The 24,595-nt window shown below is 42.9% G+C and overlaps 1 protein-coding gene across 1 annotated transcript; it reads left to right on the forward strand.

Annotated features, from left to right (window-relative positions):
* The first annotated feature begins 440 nt into the window (after positions 1-440).
* On the forward strand, positions 441-20,571 carry LOC142660060 (H-2 class II histocompatibility antigen, E-S beta chain-like). The gene is made up of 6 exons (XM_075836709.1): positions 441-450; positions 506-781; positions 9,273-9,560; positions 17,526-17,639; positions 18,365-18,397; positions 19,523-20,571. Exons 1-6 carry the CDS (start codon positions 441-443, stop codon positions 19,537-19,539), a joined length of 738 nt encoding a protein of 245 aa, XP_075692824.1. The 3' UTR covers positions 19,540-20,571.
* Positions 20,572-24,595: the final 4,024 nt, after the last annotated feature.

Here is a 24,595-nt window from a genome sequence, read left to right on the forward strand (position 1 = left end):
GTGTTGTCATGTTCCCGGGTGGGTGGCGCTGGTGGAGTGTTGTCATGTTCCCGGGTGGGTGGCGCTGGTGTAGTGTTGTCATGTTCCCGGGTGGGTGGCGCTGGTGGAGTGTTGTCATGTTCCCGGGTGGGTGGCGCTGGTGTAGTGTTGTCATGTTCCCGGGTGGGTGGCGCAGGTGTAGTGTTGTCATGTTCCCAGGTGGGTGGCGCTGGTGGAGTGTTGTCATGTTCCCGGGTGGGTGGCGCTGGTGTAGTGTTGTCATGTTCCCGGGTGGGTGGCGCTGGTGGAGTGTTGTCATGTTCCCGGGTGGGTGGTGCTGGTGTAGTGTTGTCATGTTCCCGGGTGGGTGGCGCTGGTGTAGTGTTGTCATGTTCCCGGGTGGGTGGCGCTGGTGGAGTGTTGTCATGTTCCCGGGTGGGTGGCGCTGGTGGAGTGTTGTCATGTTCCCGGGTGGGTGGCGCTGGTGTAGTGTGGGCTCCGTGTAACGCTCTGCTCTTTGTTACAGCTGCTGTGGATTATGTGACTGAGGGTAAATCAGAATGTCGCTTTGTGAACGGGACGCAGCAGGTGCAGTTTCTGCAGAGATACTTCTACAATCAGGAGGAGTTTGTTTACTTTGACAGCAATGTCGGTCATTTCACAGCGAAGACCGAGTTCGGGAGACCATCTGCAGATTACTGGAACAAGGATACGCAAATCTTAGAAGACAGGAGGAGCCGAGTGGAGAGATACTGTAAACCCAACTATGATATCATCCACAGCTTCACTGCAGACCGGAGAGGTGAGTCCTGTATATACTGTATTACACCTGCACATGTTACATGTAGAATATAAAGGAGACATAACAATAATAATATATACACTGGGGGGGGGGTGACTCGTGTATATATTGTGTGTATATATTATATATTGTGTGTGTATATATTGTGTGTATATATTGTGTGTGTATATATTATATATTGTGTGTATATATTGTGTGTGTATATATTATATATTGTGTGTGTATATATTGTGTGTATATATTGTGTGTGTATATATTATATATTGTGTGTGTATATTGTGTGTGTATATATTATATATTGTGTGTATATATTGTGTGTGTATATATTATATATTGTGTGTGTATATATTGTGTGTATATATTGTGTGTGTATATATTATATATTGTGTGTGTATATATTGTGTGTATATTGTGTGTGTATATATTGTGTGTATATATTGTGTGTATATTGTGTGTGTATATATTGTGTGTGTATATATTGTGTGTATATATTGTGTGTGTATATATTGTGTGTATATATTGTGTGTATATATTGTGTGTATATATTGTGTGTATATTGTGTGTGTATATATTGTGTGTATATATTGTGTGTATATATTGTGTGTATATATTGTGTGTATATTGTGTGTGTATATATTATATATTGTGTGTATATATTGTGTGTATATATTGTGTGTATATATTGTGTGTATATATTGTGTGTGTATATATTATATATTGTGTGTGTATATATTATATATTGTGTGTGTATATATTGTGTGTATATATTGTGTGTATATATTGTGTGTGTATATATTATATATTGTGTGTGTATTAATTTCATTGTTGTCTTTGGTAAACTTGTGCAATGGTTGTGTTTTGTTTTTTATTCACGTTGCTTTGCGCTGTTTCATTATTTTGTTGCCTGTTTATTGCCTGGGATGTCACATTTCAATTTAATAAAATTTTTCAGTGAATTTTGGCAAACTGCCATTTTGCTGCGATTTATGACAAAACTGCGCCATTTTGCTCTGATCTTCGTAGAATCGCAACAAAATGGTGTGGTTTGCCATTATTTGCAGCAAAAAAACACAATTAGGCTGAGTTCACATGGGGCGGAATTGCTGAAAGCACGCAGCGTATCCGCCCTGTGCGCCGCAATGAATTCCAGTCCAAAAACCGCACTAAACCGTGGTTTAGTTTTTCGCACTGAATGGTCCCCTGTGGAAAACTGTAGCAATTAGCCGGCCTGCTAGCTGTGATTGGCTGCAGCAGCAGTCACATGGGATGAACCATCATCCCAGGAGGCCGGCCTGGCGAAACACAGACTCCTGGGTAAGTATGCGTTTTTTGCGGTGAAGGTGAAGCAGCGTTTACGCACATACAATTGACGTGCTGCGGAATAAAATTCAATTTAAGCAGTTTGTCCGCTCCATATTTACGCAACGTGTGGTGACATTTGTTTTATCTCATCCACTCTCCTGCTACTGTATTTGCTGCGTATTTTCCGCAACTAATTCCGTTGCAGAAAATCTGCAGTATTTATGCAATGTGTGAACTGAACCTCAGGCCGGATTCACACAAGCGTTGCGGATCTCGGACGTGAAAAACGTTAGTTTCTCACTTTCGAGGTTCATCCGTGCTCTGTGCTGCGAGACGCGATATCACGCAGCCCCCTTAGGCTGGGTTCACACGACCTATTTACAGACGTAAACGAGGCGTATTATGCCTTGATTTACGCCTGAAAATAGGGCTACAATACGTTGGCAAACATCTGCCCATTCATTTCAATGGGTTTGCCGACGTACTGTGCAGACGACCTGTCATTTACGCGTCGTCGTTTGACAGCTGTCCAACAATGACCGTCAAAGAAGTGCAGGACACTTATATACATTATATGCGGGACACTTATATACAGGGTGGGCCATTTATATGGATACACCTAAATAAAATGGGAATGCTTGGTGATATTAACTTCCTGTTTGTGGCACATTAGTATATGGGAGGGGGGAAACTTTTCAAGCTGGGTGTTGACCATGGCGGCCATTTTGAAGTCGGCCATTTTGTATCCAACTTTAGTTTTTTCAATGGGAAGAGGGTCATGTGACACATCAAACTTATCGAGAATTTCTCAAGAAAAACAATGGTGTGCTTGGTTTTAACGTTACTTTATTCTTTCATGAGTTATTTACAAGTTTCTGACCACTTATAAAATGTGTTCAAAGTGCTGCCCATTGTGTTGGATTGTCAATGCAACCCTCTTCTCCCACTCTTCACACACTGATAGCAACACCGCAGAAGAAATGCTAGCACAGGCTTCCAGTATCCGTAGTTTCAGTTGCTGCACATCTCGTATCTTCACAGCATAGACAATTGCCTTCAGATGACCCCAAAGATAAAAGTCTAAGGGGGTCAGATCGGGAGACCTAGGGGGCCATTCAACTGGCCCACGACGACCAAGCCACTTTCCAGGAAACTGTTCATCTAGGAATGCTCGGACCTGACACCCATAATGTGGTGGTGACCATCTTGCTGGAAAAACTCAGGGAACGTGCCAGCTTCAGTGCATAAAGAGGGAAACACATCATCATGTAGCAATGTCAGATATCCCGTGGCCTTGAGGTTTCCATTGATGAAGAATGGCCCCACTATCTTTGTACCCCATATACCACACCATACCATCAATTTTTGTGTTCTAACAGTCTTGGAGGGATCTATCCAATGTGGGTTAGTGTCAGACCAATAGCGGTGGTTTTGTTTGTTAACTTCACCATTCACATAAAAGTTTGCCTCATCACTGAACAAAATGTTCTGTGTAAACTGAGGGTCCTGTTCCAATTTTTGTTTTGCCCATTCTGCAAATTCAGTGCGCCGATCTGGGTCATCCTCGTTGAGATGCTGCAGCAGCTGGAGTTTGTAAGGGTACCATTTGTGAGTAACTAATATCCGCTGAAGGGATGTTGGACTGATGCCACTCTCCAGTGACATGCGGCGAGTGCTACGCTGTGGGCTCTTGCTGAATGAAGCTAGGACAGCCACTGATGTTTCTTCATTAGTGACAGTTTTCATGCGTCCACATTTGGGCAAATCCAACACTGAACCAGTTTCACGAAACTTGGCAAGCAGTTTGCAAACTGTAACATGGGAGATGGGTGGTCTCGCAGGGTGTCTTGCATTGAAATCTGCTGCAATGACCCGGGTACTGCGTTCACCAGACATCAACACAATTTCTATCCGCTCGTCACGTGTTAACCTCTGCGACATGTCAATGGCTGTAAACAAAGAGAAGCTTGTAAATAACTCATGAAAGAATAAAGTAACGTTAAAACCAAGCACACCATTGTTTTTCTTGTGAAATTCTCGATAAGTTTGATGTGTCACATGACCCTCATCCCATTGAAAAAACGAAAGTTGGATACAAAATGGTCGCCATGGTCAACACCCAGCTTGAAAAGTTTCCCCCCTCCCATATACTAATGTGCCACAAACAGGAAGTTAATATCACCAACCATTCCCATTTTATTTAGATGTATCCATATAAATGGCCCACCCTGTACATTATATGCGGGACACTTATGTACATTATATGCAGGACACTTATATACAGGACACTTATATGCAGGACACTTCTATACATTATATGCGGGACACTTATATACATTATATGCAGGACACTTATATACATTATATGCAGGACACTTATATACATTATATGCGGGACACTTATATACATTATATGCGGGACACTTATATACATTATATGCGGGGCACTTCTATACATTATATGCAGGACACTTATATACATTATATGCAGGACACTTATATACATTATATGCGGGACACTTATATACATTATATGCGGGACACTTATATACATTATATGCGGGACACTTATATACATTATATGCGGGACACTTATATACATTATATGCGGGACACTTATATACATTATATGCAGGACACTTATATACATTATATGCGGGACACTTATATACATTATATGCAGGACACTTATATACATTATATGCGGGACACTTATATACATTATATGCGGGACACTTATATACATTATATGCGGGACACTTCTATACATTATATGCGGGACACTTATATACATTATATGCGGGACACTTATATACATTATATGCAGGACACTTATATACATTATATGCGGGACACTTATATACATTATATGCAGGACACTTATATACATTATATGCGGGACACTTATATACATTATATGCGGGACACTTCTATACATTATATGCAGGACACTTATATACATTATATGCAGGACACTTCTATACATTATATGCGGGACACTTATATACATTATATGCAGGACACTTATATACATTATATGCGGGACACTTCTATACATTATATGCGGGACACTTCTATACATTATATGCAGGACACTTCTATACATTATATGCGGGACACTTATATACATTATATGCGGGACACTTCTATACATTATATGCGGGACACTTATATACATTATATGCAGGACACTTCTATACATTATATGCAGGAGACTTATATACATTATATGCAGGACACTTATATACATTATATGCAGGACACTTATATACATTATATGCGGGGCACTTATATACATTATATGCGGGACACTTATATACATTATATGCAGGACACTTATATACATTATATGCGGGACACTTATATACATTATATGCGGGACACTTATATACATTATATGCAGGACACTTATATACATTATATGCGGGACACTTATATACATTATATGCAGGACACTTATATACATTATATGCGGGACACTTATATACATTATATGCGGGACACTTATATACATTATATGCAGGACACTTATATACATTATATAGAGGACACTTATATACATGATATGCGGGGCACTTATATACATTATATGCGGGACACTTATATACATTATATGCGGGACACTTATATACAGGACACTTATATACATTATATGCAGGACACTTATATACATTATATACAGGACACTTATATACATTATATGCGGGACACTTCTATACATTATATGCAGGACACTTATATACATTATATACAGGACACTTATATACATTATATGCAGGACACTTATATACATTATATGCGGGACACTTATATACATTATATACAGGACACTTATATACATTATATGCAGGACACTTATATACATTATATGCGGGACACTTATACCCTAAGGGTATATGCACACGATATCGACAATTACGGCTGAAATTACAGATCTGTTTTCAGGAGAAAACAGCTCCTGCATTTCAGACGTAATTTCTCGTTTTGCGAGGCGTCAATTACGGACGTAATTTGGAGCTGTTCTTCATTGAAGTCAATGAATTACGTCCCAAGAAGTGTCCTGCACTTCTTTGACGAGGCTGTTATTTTACGCGCCGTCTTTTGACAGCGACGCGTAAAATTACAGGTCGTCGGCACAGTACGTTTTTTACGCCTCGAATTACGCCTGAAAACACGGCTGAAATACGTCGGCAAACATCTGTCCATTCATTTCAATGGGTTTGCCGATGTATTTGAGCCGTGTTTTCAGGCGTAATTCGAGGCGTAAAAAACGCCTCGTTTACGCCTGAAAATAGGTTGTGTGAACCCAGCTTTACAAGTCCTATTTTTTCAAGGACCCTTCTCACGGTCCATTGAAACAACGGCCGTGTGAACGGCCACATTGAATTACATAGCTCCGTGTGACGGCCGTCATACGGATGTATAACATGTTCGTGTGAATAAGCCCTCAGGGTATGTTCACACAGGGCGGATTAGCTGCAGATTTTCTGCAAAGGATTTCATTGCGGAAAATCCGCAGCATAATACAGTATGGGCGGGTTCACACATAGCGGAATTTCACTTAAATTCCGCTGCGGACACTCCGCAGCGTTAATCCGCAGCGGTGCCGTTTGTCCATTGACTTTCACTTTAATTTAGCAGTGTTCGTTTACACGATGCGTACAATTCCGCTGCGGAGCATAGGCTGCGGAGCGGAATTTGTTGTCCGCAGCATGCTCTGTCTGTTGCGGAGCAGTGGCGGACTGGTTGCGGACTCATGGCGGAATTTCTCCATTGACTTCAATGGAGAGTCAAAATTCCGCAATGAAGTCCGCAGATCTTATGTGTGCTGCGGAGCGTATTGTTTTTACTACCATGACATTTCTTCATTCTGGCTGGACCTATGTATTTCTAGGTCTACAGCCAGACTGAGGAAGTCAATGGGGCTCCCGTAATGACGGGAGCGTTGCTAGGAGACGTCTGTAAATAGTCACTGTCCAGGGTGCTGAAAGAGTTACGCGATCGGCAGTAACTGTTTCTGCACCCGGGACAGTGACTACCGATCTCAATATACATGTATCTGTAAAAAAACATATAAGTTCATACTTACCGAGAACTCCCTGCGTCTGTCTCCAGTCCGGCCTCCCAGGATGACGTTTCAGTGTAAGTGACGGCTGCAGCCAATCACAGGCCAAGCACAGGCTGCAGCGGTCACATGGACTGGAGCGTCATCCAGGGAGGTCGGGCCGGATGCCGAAAGAGGGACGCGTCACCAAGACAACGGGCGGTAAGTATGAATTTCTTTGACTTTCACTAGGGAAAGTGCTGTCCCTTCTCTCTATCCTGCACTGAATAGGGAGAAGAGAAGCACTTTTCCTGCAGTCCGCAGCGGCCAGTCCGCATCAATTTTCTGCACATTTTGTGCAGATCCGCTGCAGAATCTGCAACGCAGATTCTGTGCGGCATTGATGCGGACAGTTGCGGAGGAATTCCGCCATGTGTGGTCATGCCCTATCAGTAAAGTGAATGAGATTCAAACAAATCCCATGCACACACTGCAGCAAAAAATCAGCCGAGAAAACGTTCATAAATTAACCTGCGGTGCGTTTTTTATTTGCAGAATGTTCATTTATGCTTCGGAATTGCTGCTTTCCTGTTGCAGGTTCCCCCATTGTACTCAGTGGGGAAGTAAAAACCGCAACAAAAAGCTAATGTTGGAATTTTTGGAAAGTGGCAAATGTGAAAAAAAAAAGCTACCGTACTTCTTTTTTTTCCTTTTTTCCTTTTTTTGTTAAAATTAATAAAAATGACGATACTTACCCCCGGGCGTCAGCATAGTGACGTGTTCCTCTGTTCTCCGTTCAGCCGGCCTCCTGAGATGTTTCATCCCATGTGACTCTTGCAGCCAATCACAGTTGCCGCGGTGACATGGACTGCAGCGTCATGCCAGGAAAGTGTGGCTGCACGGAGAACAGAGGGATGTGTTGTTATGACGACGCCCAAGGGAATAAGTATTGGCTATTTTTTTTTTTCTTCAAGCACTGTTTTCCGCAGCAGAGATTCCGGCTGAAAATCTGCACCACATTTTTGCGCAGTTTTTCCGCCGGTGTTCCCTGCCGGTTCTAGGACGAATACGCTGCATACTTTTATGCAGCGTATCCGTCCTGTGTGAACATACTCTTAGGGTATGTTCACATGGCTTATTATCGGCCGTTTTTCGGGCCAAAAAATCAGAAGCAGAACGCCTCTGAACATCTGCCCATTGATTTCATTGGGAAATACGGCGCTCTGTTCCGACAGGGCGTTTTTTTACGAGGCCGTTTTGAAAAACGGCCGCGTAAAAAAACGGCCGCAAAAAAGAAGTGCAGGTCACTTCTTGAGCAGTTTTTGGAGCCGTTTTTCATTGACTCTATAGAAAAATAGCTCCAAGAATGGGCGTAAAACACGCAGCGAAAAACGCGAGTTCCCTTGAAAACAGCTCCGTATTTTCACACGTTTTTGATTTTGTGTGTGCACGTACCCTTAAACTGCAATGTGAGATCCCAGCCAATGGGCATGTTCAGATATGCCGGAAATTTTCCACTTCAGTTTTTGCTACAAATTTTCAGCAATTAAACAATAAATGTTCTGCAAAATCCGCATATATGTGGACGCATCCCGACGTGGCGGATTTTGCGGAGGTCTTGCCGCAGGTTTCAGTTTTTGCACTGCAAAGTTTGAAATCCGCATCTCCTTCCCGACAGTCTGAACATGTGGCGGAATGTAAATTCCACACCACACGCTATTTTCTGCATCGTTGTTTTCTGCAACGTCTGAACTAATTGAACAAAAAAACTATAGAAACCAAAGAAAGAAAAGTCTGCTGTGGATCTCTACTGCTGCCTGTAACCAGTGGAATACCGCAGCAAATCCGCCTGGTCTGAGCACGCCTTCAGGCCTTATTCACACAGTGCAGATTTGTGGCAGGTTTTGCTGCATTTTTAAATCCAAAACCAGAAATCGATTCAGGAGAGCAGACCTATGAGGCCTTCCTATATATATTTAATCTGTTTAGAATTTCTGGTTTTGACTTGAAAAATATTGTCAAAATCTGCAGCAAATCTGCACTGTGTGAACAAGGCCTTATGCTCCAAGTCTTGGCTCATCATATGTGTATTTGCCAGCAGCGTATTCTATTTCCGTCTCTTGCTATTTCTCTTTTCTATTCCAGTTAAGCCTGATGTAATTGTGTCCCTAATGCCCCATCATGAAGATTCGAAAACCGTTCACCACATCCTGCTATGTAACGTGTTTGGCTTCTACCCATCTGAAGTTGAGGTGAAATGGTTCCGGAACGGGCAGGAAGAAACCACGAAGGTTCAGTCTTCTGCGCTTTTTCCGAATGGAGATTGGACGTTCCAAATCCTGGTAATGCTGGAAACTGAGATTCAGAAAGGCGACACTTTTACCTGCGAGGTTCATCACGATAGCCTGGCGGCCCCGCAGCGGGTAGACTGGCGTAAGTATTTTTTTTGTCGGCACTAATCTATGTGCCCTGAATTTATATTTTGAAAAACCAACTAACTAGAAATAAAAGGATATATTTACTCCGTGACATTTTAAGGCCCCCTTCACATACGATTTTTTTTACTGCATTTTTAAACGTATTTTTAAAAAAAAAACACCATGCATTTCAAGCGTTTTTAGTGGCATTTTTGAAGTCCTATAGAGAAGCATATGAAGAAAAGTGGCAAAAAATAAGATCTAGACTCTAGAGCAGGGGTCTCAAGCACGCGGCCCCTGGGGCTGTCATCTGCGGCCCGCGGGACACAGAGCCGCTAGTATCGGCTCTGCTCTGAGACTCTGGAATTCCCTGACATCGCTGTCCACATATGAACAGCGATGTCTGGGGCTTCCCCAGAGCCGGAGTCCCGAGCAGAGCGCTGGTGTCGGCTCTGCTCCGGGACTCTGTGGAATTCCCTGACATCGCTGTCCACATATGAACAGCGATGTCTGGGGCTTCCCCAGAGCTGGAGTCCCGGGCAGAGCGCTAGTACAGGCTCTGCTCCGGGACTCTGTGGAATTCCCTGACATCGCTGCCCATATATGGACAGTGTGTCAGGGTCTTGCCCAGAGCGGAGCAGAGCGCTGGTGTAGGCTCTACTCCTGGACTCTGTGGAATTCCCTGACATCGCTGTCCACATATGAACAGCGATGTCTGGGGCTTCTCCAGAGCCGGAGTGCCGAGCAGAGCGCTGGTGTCGGCTCTGCTCAGGGACTATGTGGAATTCCCTGACATCGCTGCCCATATATGGACAGTTTGTCAGGGTCTTGCCCAGAGCGGAGCAGAGCGCTGGTGTCGGCTCTGCTCCTGGACTCTGTGGAATTCCCTGACATCGCTGTCCACATATGAACAGCGATGTCTGGGGCTTCCCCAGACCCGGAGTCCTGAGCAGAGCGCTGGTGTCGGCTCTGCTCCGGGACGCTGTGGAATTCCCTGACATCGCTGTCCACATATGAACAGCGATGTCTGGGGCTTCCCCAGAGCCGGAGTCCCGGGCAGAGCGCTAGTACAGGCTCTGCTCCGGGACTCTGTGGAATTCCCTGACATCGCTGCCCATATGTGGACAGTGTGTCAGGGTCTTCCCCATAGCGGAGTCCCGGGCAGAGCGCTAGTATAGGCTCTGCTCCGGGACGCTGCGGAATTCCCTGACATATCTGCCCATATATGGACAGTGTGTCAGGGTCTTCCCCAGAGCGGAGTCCCGGGCAGAGGGCTCTGCTCCGGAACTCTGGGGAAGCCTCTGACATCTCTGTCCATACATGGACAATGATGTCAGGGGCTTCCCCAGAGCAGGAGTCCCAGTGATGTCAGGAGCACAGCTGGAGTCCCAGGAAGAGCCTACTAGCGCTCTGCCTGGGACTCCAGCTCTGGGCAAGCCCCTGACATCACTGGGGCAGCCTCGACAGAGGGCACTGGGGCAGCCTCGACAGAGGGCACTGGGGCAGCCTCTACAGAGGGCACTGTGGCAGCCTCTACAGAGGGCACTGTGGCAGCCTCTACAGAGGGCACTGTGGCATTATCTACAAGTGGGTGTGTGACAGTATCTGAAGAGGACACTGGCATTATCTAGTGGTGTGTTGCATTATTTACAGAGGGCACTGTGGCCTTATCTACAGAGGGCACTGTGGCCTTATCTACAGAGGGTACTGTGGCCTTATCTACAGAGGGCACTGTGGCCTTATTTACAGAGGGCACTGTGGCCTTATCTACAGAGGGCACTGTGGCCTTATCTACAGAGGGCACTGTGGCCTTATCTACAGAGGGCACTGTGGCCTTATCTACAGAGGGCACTGTGGCCTTATCTACAGAGGGCACTGTGGCCTTATCTACAGAGGGCACTGTGGCCTTATCTACAGAGGGCACTGTGGCCTTATCTACAGAGGGCACTGTGGCCTTATCTACAGAGGGCACTGTGGCCTTATCTACAGAGGGCACTGTAGCCTTATCTACACTGGGCAATGTGGCCTTATCTACAGCGGGCACTGTGGCCTTATCTACAGAGGGCACTGTGGCTTTATTTACAGAGGGCACTGTGGCCTTATCTACAGAGGGCACTGTGGCCTTATCTAGGGGTGTGTTGCATTATCCACAGAGGGCACTGCGGCAGCATCCACAGAGGGCACTGCGGCACTATCTAAAAAGGGGCTGCCCAATCTTGACATGTGTGCTAACTGAGCCGCCGGACTGCATTTAGCGACACTTAAACTGGAAAGCTGGATTGTTGAAATAAGCACGTGGAGAAATCTCTAAAATTTTAAACCTAGCGCTATTATTCTAGTAATATAGTGTTATAGTAGTTCAAATAACTAATTGATTAACAATAATTTTGTATTGTATCAAATTTGAAAGTAATGCGGCCCGTCAACTTCCCATTTTTTCTATATGCGGCCCACTTACCCGGCCGAGTTTGAGACCCCTGCTCTAGAGCATGCCACTCTTTAATAAAAATGTCGCTGACCCCAAAAACGACAAACTAAAATGTTCTGTATGTAGACATTTTATTATTTTATAATCGGCTATTGTCCGCAGAGTTCTATTTAAAAAACAAAACCCGCTGGAACACATTCCGTTGTATCCAATTACCTTCAATTCAAATGATCTCTTAACCCCTTGGAGATGCAGCCAATTTTAGTTATTTTTTTTTGTGATTTTTTGTTTTTGCATCATTACCTTCCAAGAGCCATGACTTTGTTTTTCCGGCAATATGGTCGTATGAGGGCTTTTTGCAAGACGAGTTGTCGTTTTTATTGGTACAATTTAATGTACCATATAATGACTTGGGGGGAAAAAAACAAAATTTTTGTGGGGTGGAATGTAAAGAATAAAACCGTGATTCCTCCATTGTCCTTTGTGTCATGTTTTTACATAGTTTTACATAATTTATATAGTTGTTTTTTTTATATTGTAATACTTTTACAAAGAAAAAAGTATTTGTTAATAAAGTGTCTTTTTGTCGCAATATTCTGAGAGCCACAACTTGTTTGTTTCTCTGTCGATGAAGCGGAGTGAGGTCATGTTTTTTTGTGGGGTTAGATGTAGTTTTATTAATACCATTTCAGGGTACATACAACTTTTGAATCACTTTTTATTAAATATTTTGGGGGAGCGAAGTGACTAATAAACAGAAATTCTTGCATTGTGAATTTTTTATTTCCTACGGCTGATTAAATACATATTTTAGTTCAGACTTTTACGGACGTGGAGATACCAATTATGTATTATTTTTCTTTTTTTATTGCTTACATAATTTTTATTGAAAAATGGGCGAAAGTTTTTGTTTTTATACTTTTTTAGGCCTCATGCACACGACCGTATTTTTTCCCACCCGTAAATACTGGCGTAAATACGGGTCCGGTGTCACACGTATTCGACCCGTTTTGCACCAGTATTTACGAACCCGTGCCCGTAAATATGGGCCCGGTGTCACCCGTATTCCACCCGTATTTACGGGCACGTTTTTGGCGGCAAAATAGCACTGCACTAATCGGCAGCCCCTTCTCTCTATCAGTGCAGGATAGAGAGAAGGGACAGCCCTTTCTGTAATAAAAGTTAAAGAAATTCATACTTACCCGGCTGTTGTCTTGGTGACGCGTCCCTCTCTTCACATCCAGCCCGACATCCCTGGATGACGCGGCAGTCCATGTGACCGCTGCAGCCTGTGATTGACCTGTGATTGGCTGCAGCGGTCACATGGCCTGAAACGTCATCCAGGACGTCGGGCCGGATGTCGAGAGGGACGCGTCACCAAGGCAACGGGCGGGAGACCGGACTGGAGGAAGCAGGAAGTTCTCGGTAAGTATGAACGTCTTTTATTTTGATTTTTTACAGGTTTATACTGATCGGTAGTCACTGTCCAGGGTGCTGAAAGAGTTACTGCCGATCAGTTAACTCTTTCAGCTCCCTGGACAGTGACTATTTACGGACGTCGCTTAGCAACGCTGCCGTAATGACGGGTGCACACATGTAGCCACCCGTCATTACGAGAGCTCCATAGACTTCTATGGACTGTCCGTGCCGTTATTACGGCCTGAAATAGGACATGTTCTATCTTTTTCAACGGCACGGGCACCTTCCCGTGAGAAAACGGGAAGGCACCCGTCGCCAATAGAAGTCTATGAGCCCGTTATTACGGGTCGTAATTACGACCCGTAATAACGGGAGTTTTTACGGTCGTGTGCATGAGGCCTTAGTTGTTTTTTGTTTTTTTTTAATTATTTAGAAACATTTTAGGGGCAATGATTGCAGACCTGGAGGCTTTCAATAGGCCTCAGGCTGCCATGGAAACCGATCAGCACGAAATCGTGGGGGGTGGGTGGACAGAGGGAGCCCCCTCCCTCTGTCTAACTACTTAGATGACGCAATCGCTATTGACCGCAGCATCTGAGGGGTTAAACAACCGTTATCTGAGTTATTTCCCATCCCGGCTGTTGCTTGCGGGTGTCATCTCTCTTTCTTTCTCTTCTTCCTTTCTATCTCTCTCTTTCTCTGTTATAGTTACATAACTAATAAGGTTTAAAAAAAAGACACCGGTCCATCGTGTCCAACCTCTAATCCTGTAATGTTGAGGCGGATGTCAATAGACTCATATTAGATGGAAAAACCCATCTCCAGTAATCTAGAAAAGCACCCAGACCCCTCCTTACACTTGTTCAATGAAGAAACCATCACAACATCTTGTAGCAGCTAGTTTTATAGTTTCTCTAAGGCTGGGTTCACACGACCTATTTTCAGACGTAATGGAGGCGTATTACGCCTCGAATTACGTCTGAAAAAACGCCTCCAATACATCGGCAAACATCTGCCCATTACTATCAATGGGTCTTACGATGTTCTGTACCGACGACCTGTTATTTTACACATCGCTGTCAAAAGACGGCGCGTAGGCTATGTCTCCCCTAGCACTGTCGTCTCTGCCTTGGTTGTCTGCTTCTCAGCGACCTTCATCTTCTCTGCCTTACCTCACACGTCAGTTTCTTGTAGTCTGGGAGCGGATCATTGCTACGATGGACATTGTTCACCGTCCAGGTCCTCTAACCCCTCTTTTTGATGATCCTTCCTTTCCTCCGGCGGTGGGTGTGGGCACATTCCTCTGTTGGCAGAGACAGGACGGTAGTTTCTTGGCTAAGACTCTTACACCTGAGGGTACAATCTTGTCACAGTCTGTGGTCTCCAGGGCCTGCCCGGGGGGACGTCCGGTTTGGTGGTCCTATTTTCAGTTTACCGTTTTGCTTTGCTGCAGGTTAAGACTCCTCTGGAACACTACTTGTTGTTGACTACTGCCCCCTCTCATGTGCTGTCTTTTTTACACGGGATCCTCCTACCTAAATACGATTACTCTCAGCTGACATTCACCACCGCATGGGATGAGGAATTGGGGACTCGACACTCTGCTGAGGAGTGGGGCACATCTTTCTTCCTGGCGAATAAGCTGCCGACTTCGTGCTTTGCCCAGGAAAAAAATTATAAGATTCTCACTAGATGGTACCGCTGTCCTTCTTTACTGCATAGGATATTCCCTGATGTACCTGATGAATGCTGGAGATGTGGGGAGGCTCCTGGAACCATGCTGCACATTTGGTGGGATTGTCCCATACTTCGTCCCTTTTGGGGAAAGATTTTTGATCTCGGTAATAAACTTTTTCATACTGAGGTTCAGACTTCGGCCTCTATTGGTTTACTTTCCATGGTTCCGGGATCACTCTCACACCTCAAAAAGAGTGTCTTTCGGCATTTTTTGACCGCAGCAAGAACAGTGATTCCTCGTCATTGGAAATCCAGCACTGTGCCTTCCCTGAAGGAATGGGTGACGGAGGTGAACGGAATTATGAGGATGGAGGAGTTAATGTCTGCTGATCAGGGTAAAGCTGAGCTCTTTGTCCGCACCTGGGCAGTGTGGTCTGGATTCCGGGGTGGTGATGATTTACCTCTCTGGCTGGATGGCCTCTTTTGAATACCTATATAAAGCCTACTTTTTGCGTGCTATGTCCGTATGTGTTTCCCTTTGTTGTCTTGTGTCTGTGTTAGTCTGTCGTATAATGTGCACTTATATGCGATAATTGTTATCCACTTGTGGGGACTGGCTCCCCTAAATAATGCACTATCTTTGCTGCACTTATGGGACTGTTATTTTCATTGCATTCTTATATAGTTTTTGCTTACTGATTAGGAGGCTACCTCCTACTGCTGCTCTGTGTCTTTGCATACTTTATGTGATATTGAAGTGGTTATATTGCACTGTGTGTGAATTTTGCAAATGTATGAAACCATGTATATGCTGTTATGTTGTGTATATTTTCAAAATAAAAATCTTTGATAAAGAAAAAAAAAAAAAGACGGCGCGTAAAATAACAGCCTCGTCAAAAGAAGTGCAGGACACTTCTTGGGACGTAATTGGAGCCGTTTTTCATTGACTTCAATGAAGAACAGCTCCAAATTACGTCCGTAAAAGACACGGCGAAAAACAGCTCTGTAATTTCAGACGTAAATGCAGTTATCGTGTGCACAAACCCTTAGGGTATGTTCACACGCAGAGTCAAAAACTTCTCAAAATACGGAGCTGTTTTCAAGGGAAAACAGCCCCTGATTTTCAGACGTTTTTTGAGCAACTTGCGTTTTTCACTGTGTTTTTTACGGCCGTTTTTGGAGCTGTTTTCTTTGGAGTCTATGAGAAAACGGCTCCAAAAAACGTCCCAAGAAGTGTCCTGCACTTCTTTGACGAGGCTGTTATTTTACACGCCGTCTTTTGACAGCGACGCGTAAAATGACAGGTCGTCGGCACAGAACATCGTAAGACCCATTGCAAGTAATGGGCAGATGTTTGCCGACGTATTGGAGCCGTTTTTTCAGACGTAATTCGAAGCGTAAAACGCCTCCATTACGTCTGAAAATAGGTCGTGTGAACCCAGCCTTAGAGTAAAGAATTGCCGTTTAAGATTATGATAAAACCCTCTTTCCTCTAGATGTTGGATGCACCGTTGTCACTGTTAGAGGCCAAGGTTCAAAAAGATCATTCGAAATATCTCCATACTGTCCATTTTATGTATTTGTACATTGTAATTAGGTCGCTCCTTTTCCGTGTTTTTTACAAACTGAATAGCTTCAAGTTTGATAACCTTTCTTGGTACTGGAATCCACCCGTTCCCTTAGGCTGGGTTCACACGATCACATTAACGTCCGTAATGGACGGACGTATTTCGGCCGGAAGTCCCTCACCGAACTTAGTGCAGGGAGCCGGGCTCCTAGCATCATAGTTATGTACGATGCTAGGAGTCCCTGCCTCTCTGCAGGACAACTGTCCCGTACTGTAATCATGTTTTCAGTACGGGACAGTAGTTCCACGGAGAGGCAGGGACTCCTAGCGTCGTACATAACTATGATGCTAGGAGCCCGGCTCCCTGCACTGAGTTCGGTCCGGGACTTCCGGCCGAAATACGTCCGTCCATTACGGACGTTAATGTGCTCGTGTGAACCCAGCCTAAATTACACTGGTTCAGCCATGTCCTAATACACAGGTGCCCAAAATTGTATACAATATTCCATGTGTGGTCTGACTAGTGATTTGTACAGAAACAAAATTATGTTCTTGTCAAAGGCATCGAGGCCTCATTTTTTTTTTATGCATCTGATGATTTTACTTCCCTTAGCAGCAGCTGCCTGGCACTGGTTGCTAAAGTTTAAGCTTACTGTCATCTTTCAATGGCTGTTTTACTATTTCTAACTATATATCACTAATACATAATTATAAAATCGTTTTTCTCGGCCTTAGTGCGTAACCTTACATTTATCCACATTAAACTTGATTTGATATATCCTTTGTTTCGTGTTCTTTTGTAGCCCATGCGGCAAGACGTTTATTCCATGGCAAAAGGGTATTTGCTGTATTTTAACAGTCGAGTAATCCAGATATTTATTTTCCCTCAGACCCACAGATATCAGATTCAGCCAAAAATAAGTTGGCAACTGGAATTGGTGGATTTGTCTTGGGCGCTGTTTTTCTCGTTGCTGGAATTGTGATCTACATGAGAGGGCGAAAAGGTAACAGATAATCCCATCATCTACGCTTAAAGTGTCATTGTAAGTTCAGGTGACATATTTAAGGCTATGTTCACACTTGTGGTAGTTATTTTTTGTCAAATTTTTGTTGCTTTTCGCAGGTTAGAATATCGTCGCTTGCTGCGCTATTCTATCCAGTAAAAAGAAAAAACTGATACCTGACGGACCCATTATGAGTCTGACTGTGTTCCCATCTTCGTTACAGATACAGTCAAAAGTATTGTATAGAATAGCACAACATGCTGCGCTGTTTTGTCTGGTAAAACCACGGACATCGTGGCGCAAACCCGGAGAACCCCATTATAGTTGATGGGGATCGTCAGGCACAGTTGGTGTATGTCATTAGACGGATCCGTGACTGACATTGGTTTCATTGTTCTATGATGGAGCAGTACAACAGAAATGAAGAACGCAGATGTGAACAGAGCCTCAATGGGAGTAAAAAAACCGATCATAATTGATCATGATGGATCCATTAAAAAGATCATTACTAACCATGACTGATCCTAACGGATCTGTCATATTCGGCATCTATTATGTAAAAATGGAAAACATTCTGCCAGAGTGAACAGAGCCTGAGCTGTTGTATATGAGTAATAACACTATTTATGATTCGCATCTGGAAATTTCTTTAAAAGTCCCCCACCAGCAACATTTCTTTCACCCTCAAAAACTTCACCCATACTGATTTTACTTTTTTTTTTCAGTCCAAACTTCATTTCGAGGAGCACAAGACGAACGTAAGTTTAAGATCTAAATTTATCTCATGTTATCTCAAGAAACAAAGCAAACTGTTAGTCATCAATACAAATATAAAGGGGTATTCTCATCATTATGTTATGGCATATGGCTAGGATACGCCATAACATCCTGATCACATCTGTGACCCCTGATGATCCAGAGAATGGATGGTCCATGGTCCCTTCATATTTTCTCCTGCACAGTAACACTCCCGGCCCCCCCCCCTGTGCAGGGAACTGCAGCACAGCCCCATCCAAGTAAATGGATGAAAGAAGAAAGCAAGTGAAACATGTTATCTGCAGTGTATTCATTATAAGTGCACGATTGCCTGGCGAGGGCACAGATGCCTATCCCAGTGAATTTATAATATAAGTGCCACATCTTCTGTGTAAAATCATATAGAAAATGAATAATTGCGTAGAAGGGCAATAAAAATGAAGATCTTAATAAAGGGGACAAAATAAAGTAATAAATAAATTCATATATGAACGTTTAAAATACACCATGTCCAAATAAGTTCATGTGCAAGTGGGTGGTGGCGGGTCACTTATCTGGTGACATGATTTCACATCATGTGATGTCATTGCATCAGTAAAGTGGGCATTGCTGATGACATGATCGAAATAGCAAAATTCACTAGATTTGTTGATAGGAGGGGTCTTCCAGTGCCCCCTATGGTTAAGCATACAGAGCAATTGCCTAGCTTGCTCCCTCTTAAAGAGGTTTTTCTGAGAGCATATATTGATAACCTTTCCTTAACATAGGCCATCAACATGTGATCATTAGGGGTCCAACACCTGAGACCCCCACTGATCAACAGAACAAGGGGGCACCAGTGCCAGGGCCCCTTCATTGTTTATCCAGGCACAGTGGACTGTCCATACATGTGGCGCTTACTGGATCACCACTGCCCCTTCGTTCTCTTTTCCTAAGTGTAGACCATCAATGTATAATCTTGCAAGCCCTGGTCTACTACTTGGACCACTGTTTGGTATATCCCTAACCTTATCTTCTGGGATACATTGCTGCAGCCTTACGTTGGTCTGTCATTTGGACTGTGCCCAACCAAATGTTTCATTTCTGCACTAATGATTTACTGATCGCCTTTCTCTTTTCTCTTTCAGATTTCATACATTCTTAACAGGGAGAACGTCTGACATTCTGAAATGACCACTTCTTATTCTACCTTGCAAATTCCAAAATCGCCACTATGTGAGACCAAGGCCATCATGTTATCCAAAGCCGAGTATGGGATGAAATTATTGATATGAGAGTCCAGTAAACTATTGATAATGGCAGGATAACAAACCGGAAGTTCTCTCCATACCCCCCTCCCCCACTATAAACTCTCCCTTATCTTTCATCTCTGGCTTTTATTACCAGATTTTTCTATGGGTAATTCTAAAGCGAATGTAAAGCATGGCTTTGTTTTTCTTTTTACATGCACTTAATTTGTAGCTTCACTTAACAACATCAACTGTTAAAATATTAGAAGATTGGTCGAATAGACACACCAGGATTGCCAACCTGATTTTTATTTTTTTCTGGACAATTTATATAAAAATCAGAGACCGCTAAAAATAAATTACTGACAAATTGGAAAACCATAATGAATGATAAAGATGATAAGTTATATTGTCTATAGGTCAGATACTAATATAAACACATGAGCTGTACCTACTGTGAAATGCAAAATGACAATAATTACGATCATAATAACCTGTACAAGGTCCCCAGCCTCAAAAAGGGGACACTGTAAAAAGGTGCCCAATTTAATCTTTTTGTTTAGTTATTTACAGTTTGGCAACCCTGGTGCACGCTCATTAGCAGAAATCCTCCCTTTAAAGAGGACCTATCACGTTTTTACGTCCCTTTGAAATGGACATACTAATTTGATCTCTGTGGGTCTGCAATACTAATAGTGACCTTGACTATGTAGATTCTAAGTTGGTCTATGGTATTTGACATCATACCTGCCAACAGTCCAGTTTTTTTTGAAAGGCTTATGTAAATTTGCATAAAAAGAGGTGTATCGTGTGTTGGGGGACGTTCATGGGTGGAGCAGGGTTTAAGGCTTAACATTCCCGCAACTTGGGGAATTGCTAGACCTGTGGAGATTTTTAGCTTGAGAAGTAGTGATATTTTTTTGTCAGGTGATTGTCTAAACCATTCAGAGTGTCAAAAAGAACAAGGAGCCTTCTCTAGGCCAGACCAACTGAGAAAATAAGAAAAGGTGACTATTAATATGACTTAAAGGGGTTGGCCATTGTAATTACAATAGAGAATGTAGAGTGACGTGTCTAGTCGCAGGCTCCTCCATCCAGACTGGAGCCGCGGTCGTGGCTTATGACACTTTTTGACTTTACAGTTTTCCCGGTAAGTTTACTAAAATACTTTTTCAAAATGCACTCCTGATCGTTTTCTTAAAGTGGCCATCCCCTTTAAGTCTGCATGTTCATTAGAGAGAAAATGTCTGAATTCACTGAGCTGGTAGCTAAAGGATTAAAAAAATTCCCACAGCTGCCCGCCCTCCCTGACTACAAACACTGCCATTTCTCAGTCTGTAGTCTGTGGACCGTTACCAATTACTGACAGTTTACAGCAGAAAAGCAGCCCCGTGAAATCATTTAGCTACCTGGCTCATCGCATTGAGATAGTGTCTGTTTTTAAGATGACCATATCTAATACTTGTGTATCAGGAAGATTATGTAAATTATTTTATGAATCTGGTGACAATTGTAACACCTAAGTGGAGCCTCAGACAACTATCCACATTCTGGAGACGTTCATGATTGGAAATCCTCTGCCTCATCTTCCTGACATTTTCAATGATCTATCCTTTGAGGCCACTTATATCATCCGAGTTCGTATATTTTGGTTGCCCTTGGATTTGACATGGATATTTTGTGCACTCTTTTGGGTTTCATCTCTTTTGGTGCCACGTGTAACTGATTTCTCAGTGTTCAGTTGTCTTGAGTTTTCAATGATCCTGTCAATGACGTCCTGCAATTCTGGGAAGATGGGGGGGGGGGGGGGGGGTCTGTTGTTAAAAGTGGTAATTTTTTTTTTTTTTTTTCAGGCTAATTGCTATCTATCTGCTAATCCTTATCATGGCTGCATTATTGAGAATATCACATACTACTACATTATAGTGCAATCTATATAGCCATGGCTTTGAAGCTACAGACTAATGTATAGCCTGAAACTAGAAAATCCGTACAAGCCTTTTGGCAGAATTTATTTGTACAGTCTAATAAAAAATATAAATTGTACCTGCAAAATCACTATAGTTGGATGCTCTGTACAGATAGAGCAGGTCTCAATATATTATTTAACGCCTTGGGATTTTATCACACTGTATTTCTAGACTAGACTGAGATAACCCAGATAGAGAATTCATGCACTCATCGGATCCTGTGTTGTAAGATCAGGCATGCTTTTTCCAAAATCATTGTGTAAGGCCAAGGCCAGACGTGGTGGACAACTTTCTTCTGCGGCTTTTGCTGTGAATTCCTCCTATAATCTGCTGTGAAATCCGCATGTGTTGCATCCGAATTCTGTTGCTGATTTAGCAGTAGATTTGATACGGGTCTCACCCTATGCATTGCAAAAGGGTGAAATTCCCGGTAAAAACCCACGGCTTTTCCACACAAAAAATCTGCAATATCCTCTGCTTTCATTGCAGATTTTTTCCGCTACATGTTTTGAAAACCCCATCCACTTGTATTGTAAATTGCTGCTGATTTACAATGCGGAATCCGTACTGCAAATCCCCCTCGTTTGGCTTCACCCTAAAGCTTTCTTGATCTCTTCGGATGTGATTGGATCCCATCTTTGAATCTAAATATAAAACTTCTGCATGGAGCTGTAATACTGCTCTAAGACAGTGGACTAGGTGTTGGGGATGTTGCTGATAAGTCAGGCACAATGCAGATCACGCTATACTGTAAAGGTGTCACCTGATTCACAAAAATTCATACATTGCAGTGTCAAGAATGATGCACAACCTGACCCAGCCGAACCCGAAGCTTGTGGTTTATTTGTTTTCCCAAAAAAATAATTAAAAAAAAATAATAATAATATATGTATATATTGATATATTGTAGCTAGAAATGTTCTAGTAGTCTTCTCTGTCATCAGCCTGACTTACAAAACGCAAACTTCAATAATATAATATTCTGCTTACAATTTATATGACGTCACTGAGAGCAAAAAGAGTTTCAAAGATGCAATAATTTAGCTTCAGTTCCACAGGAAAGGTGGTTTTCCTAACAGGAAGGAGAATAGAATCACAAATCTGTCATCAATCAGAAATACTGGAATACTTATCTGACCAGAGAACAGCCCGAGGATTTATCCGCCGTTGTTACAAAACATTCGACACAAGAGTCTGTCCCCCATTTGTTTCCTAAACTTCTGAATGCATCGATAACTCAGCGCTTCATTGAAATGAAATGTATAACACATGCGCTACAGCTGAAATGAAATGTATAACACATGCGCTGCAGCTGAAATGAAATGTATAACACATGCGCTGCAGCTGAAATGAAATGTATAACACATGCGCTGCAGCTGAAAATATTCCTTAATATATAGAGGTGTCTGCCTATTGTCTGTATGTTCTAAAGTTTATGCAAAATGCTTTTTTGAAAATCAAAATAAACCTGGTTGATACAATGTGTATTTTTTTCATATATGAAGTTGGGGTGTTTGGTTATCTAGGACGTCTTTTAAAACTTCAGGCAAAAAATAAAACCTGGCAGCGGAGTAACTCTATGCAACTTTTGATTCTAACCTCAGCCATCTATCCTGAAGCTACTATTTGCCTGATATATTGGCTCCCAAGGGACTCATCTATTTGTCACCAGCCAAGTGTAAAGTTTACAAGTCTACGTGAAGCCGGCCATAGACATGAAACCGACAAACTAATGTCTATGAGGATGGTCTGACTTCACCTTGTCTGGAAGCTGATGCCTTGTTTTGTCTAACAGATGCTCGTCTCCCTCCTTTCAGATATAATGTAAATGAGATATTCTATTAGCCATCAAATTCAGATCTCTGTTCTGTAGGTGTCCTAAAAAAACTATATTTTCATTGCAATGGGCAACTAAAATCCCCTTCTCGGAATGAAGTCGTCCTGATCAGCTCCGGCTACTTTAACCCCTGGCCATCAGCTGCCAGTAGAAATGTAGTATTACGTAACGCTCAATCAAATAAATGGCCGACCTTTTTATTCATGAAGTCCAGCAAAGATCTCACGGACGTTCATCTGCTCTTTTAATGCTAAACTTACTAACTACAGGGGCTCCATATCATCCGCTCTATTCCGGGTCCCTGCAATATGAGAATGGCCTTTCCAAATACATAAAATTGTAGATTTCCTGTTTTAAGTTGTGCAGCCGGGTGGTAACTCATTTCAACACATTCTTAGGTCGTTTTTGTATTTTTTTTCTCTATACACATTTGGGAACTATTGGTTATACTGGAGAAGGTAATCACTCTGTGTATGTCTGGATTGATTCATTTTTCTAGACCTATTACAGAAATAGTTTATAGTTCAGTGGTTTTCAAGTTGTAGCATTATGGGAGTCGCAAATTTGGCCCTTGACTCGATCTGAGTGTCATACATACATGCTGGGCTGGGGCCCACACTGAATGTTAGTATGGGGGGCTGAGCCCCCTATTCCTCCTCGCTCCACGACAGCAGTGATGAGAACTTTGAAAGCAGCGACCTTCAGCCCCTTGGACATTAAATGGCAGGGCGCATGTCGACCACCGCTTCATTCAATCTCCTTACTGTGGTCGAGCAGTGAGGAGGAATGGTGGGCTCGGCACCCCTCGTGCAGGTGATCAGACATTTATCAGTTATCTTGTGTCTAGGGGAAGAATTTTCTTTGTGGGAAAACCCCATTACGGCAGGATCAGGACAAGATGGAGACGTACAGTAGATGCGCACTCACTCATCTAAGGCTCAATACCAGCCCCATATTTTTTTGCCCCCCAAAAATGTTTTAGCTTTCATCTTCCAATATAGATTTTTATTTTTGGTGAAAAGTATGTAAAGGCAAAACAGACTTTAGTGATGTAAACTAGTCCCATATAATTGTGAATGCCTAATCCATGTTCTTGCCCTGGTTGAACATGAGCAGAACCAACTATAGTATCTCCATAGAAGACAACAAGAGCACTATAATTAC

The sequence above is a fragment of the Rhinoderma darwinii genome, chromosome 8 (assembly GCF_050947455.1).
Source record: "Rhinoderma darwinii isolate aRhiDar2 chromosome 8, aRhiDar2.hap1, whole genome shotgun sequence".
NCBI classification, from domain to species: Eukaryota; Metazoa; Chordata; class Amphibia; order Anura; family Rhinodermatidae; genus Rhinoderma; species Rhinoderma darwinii.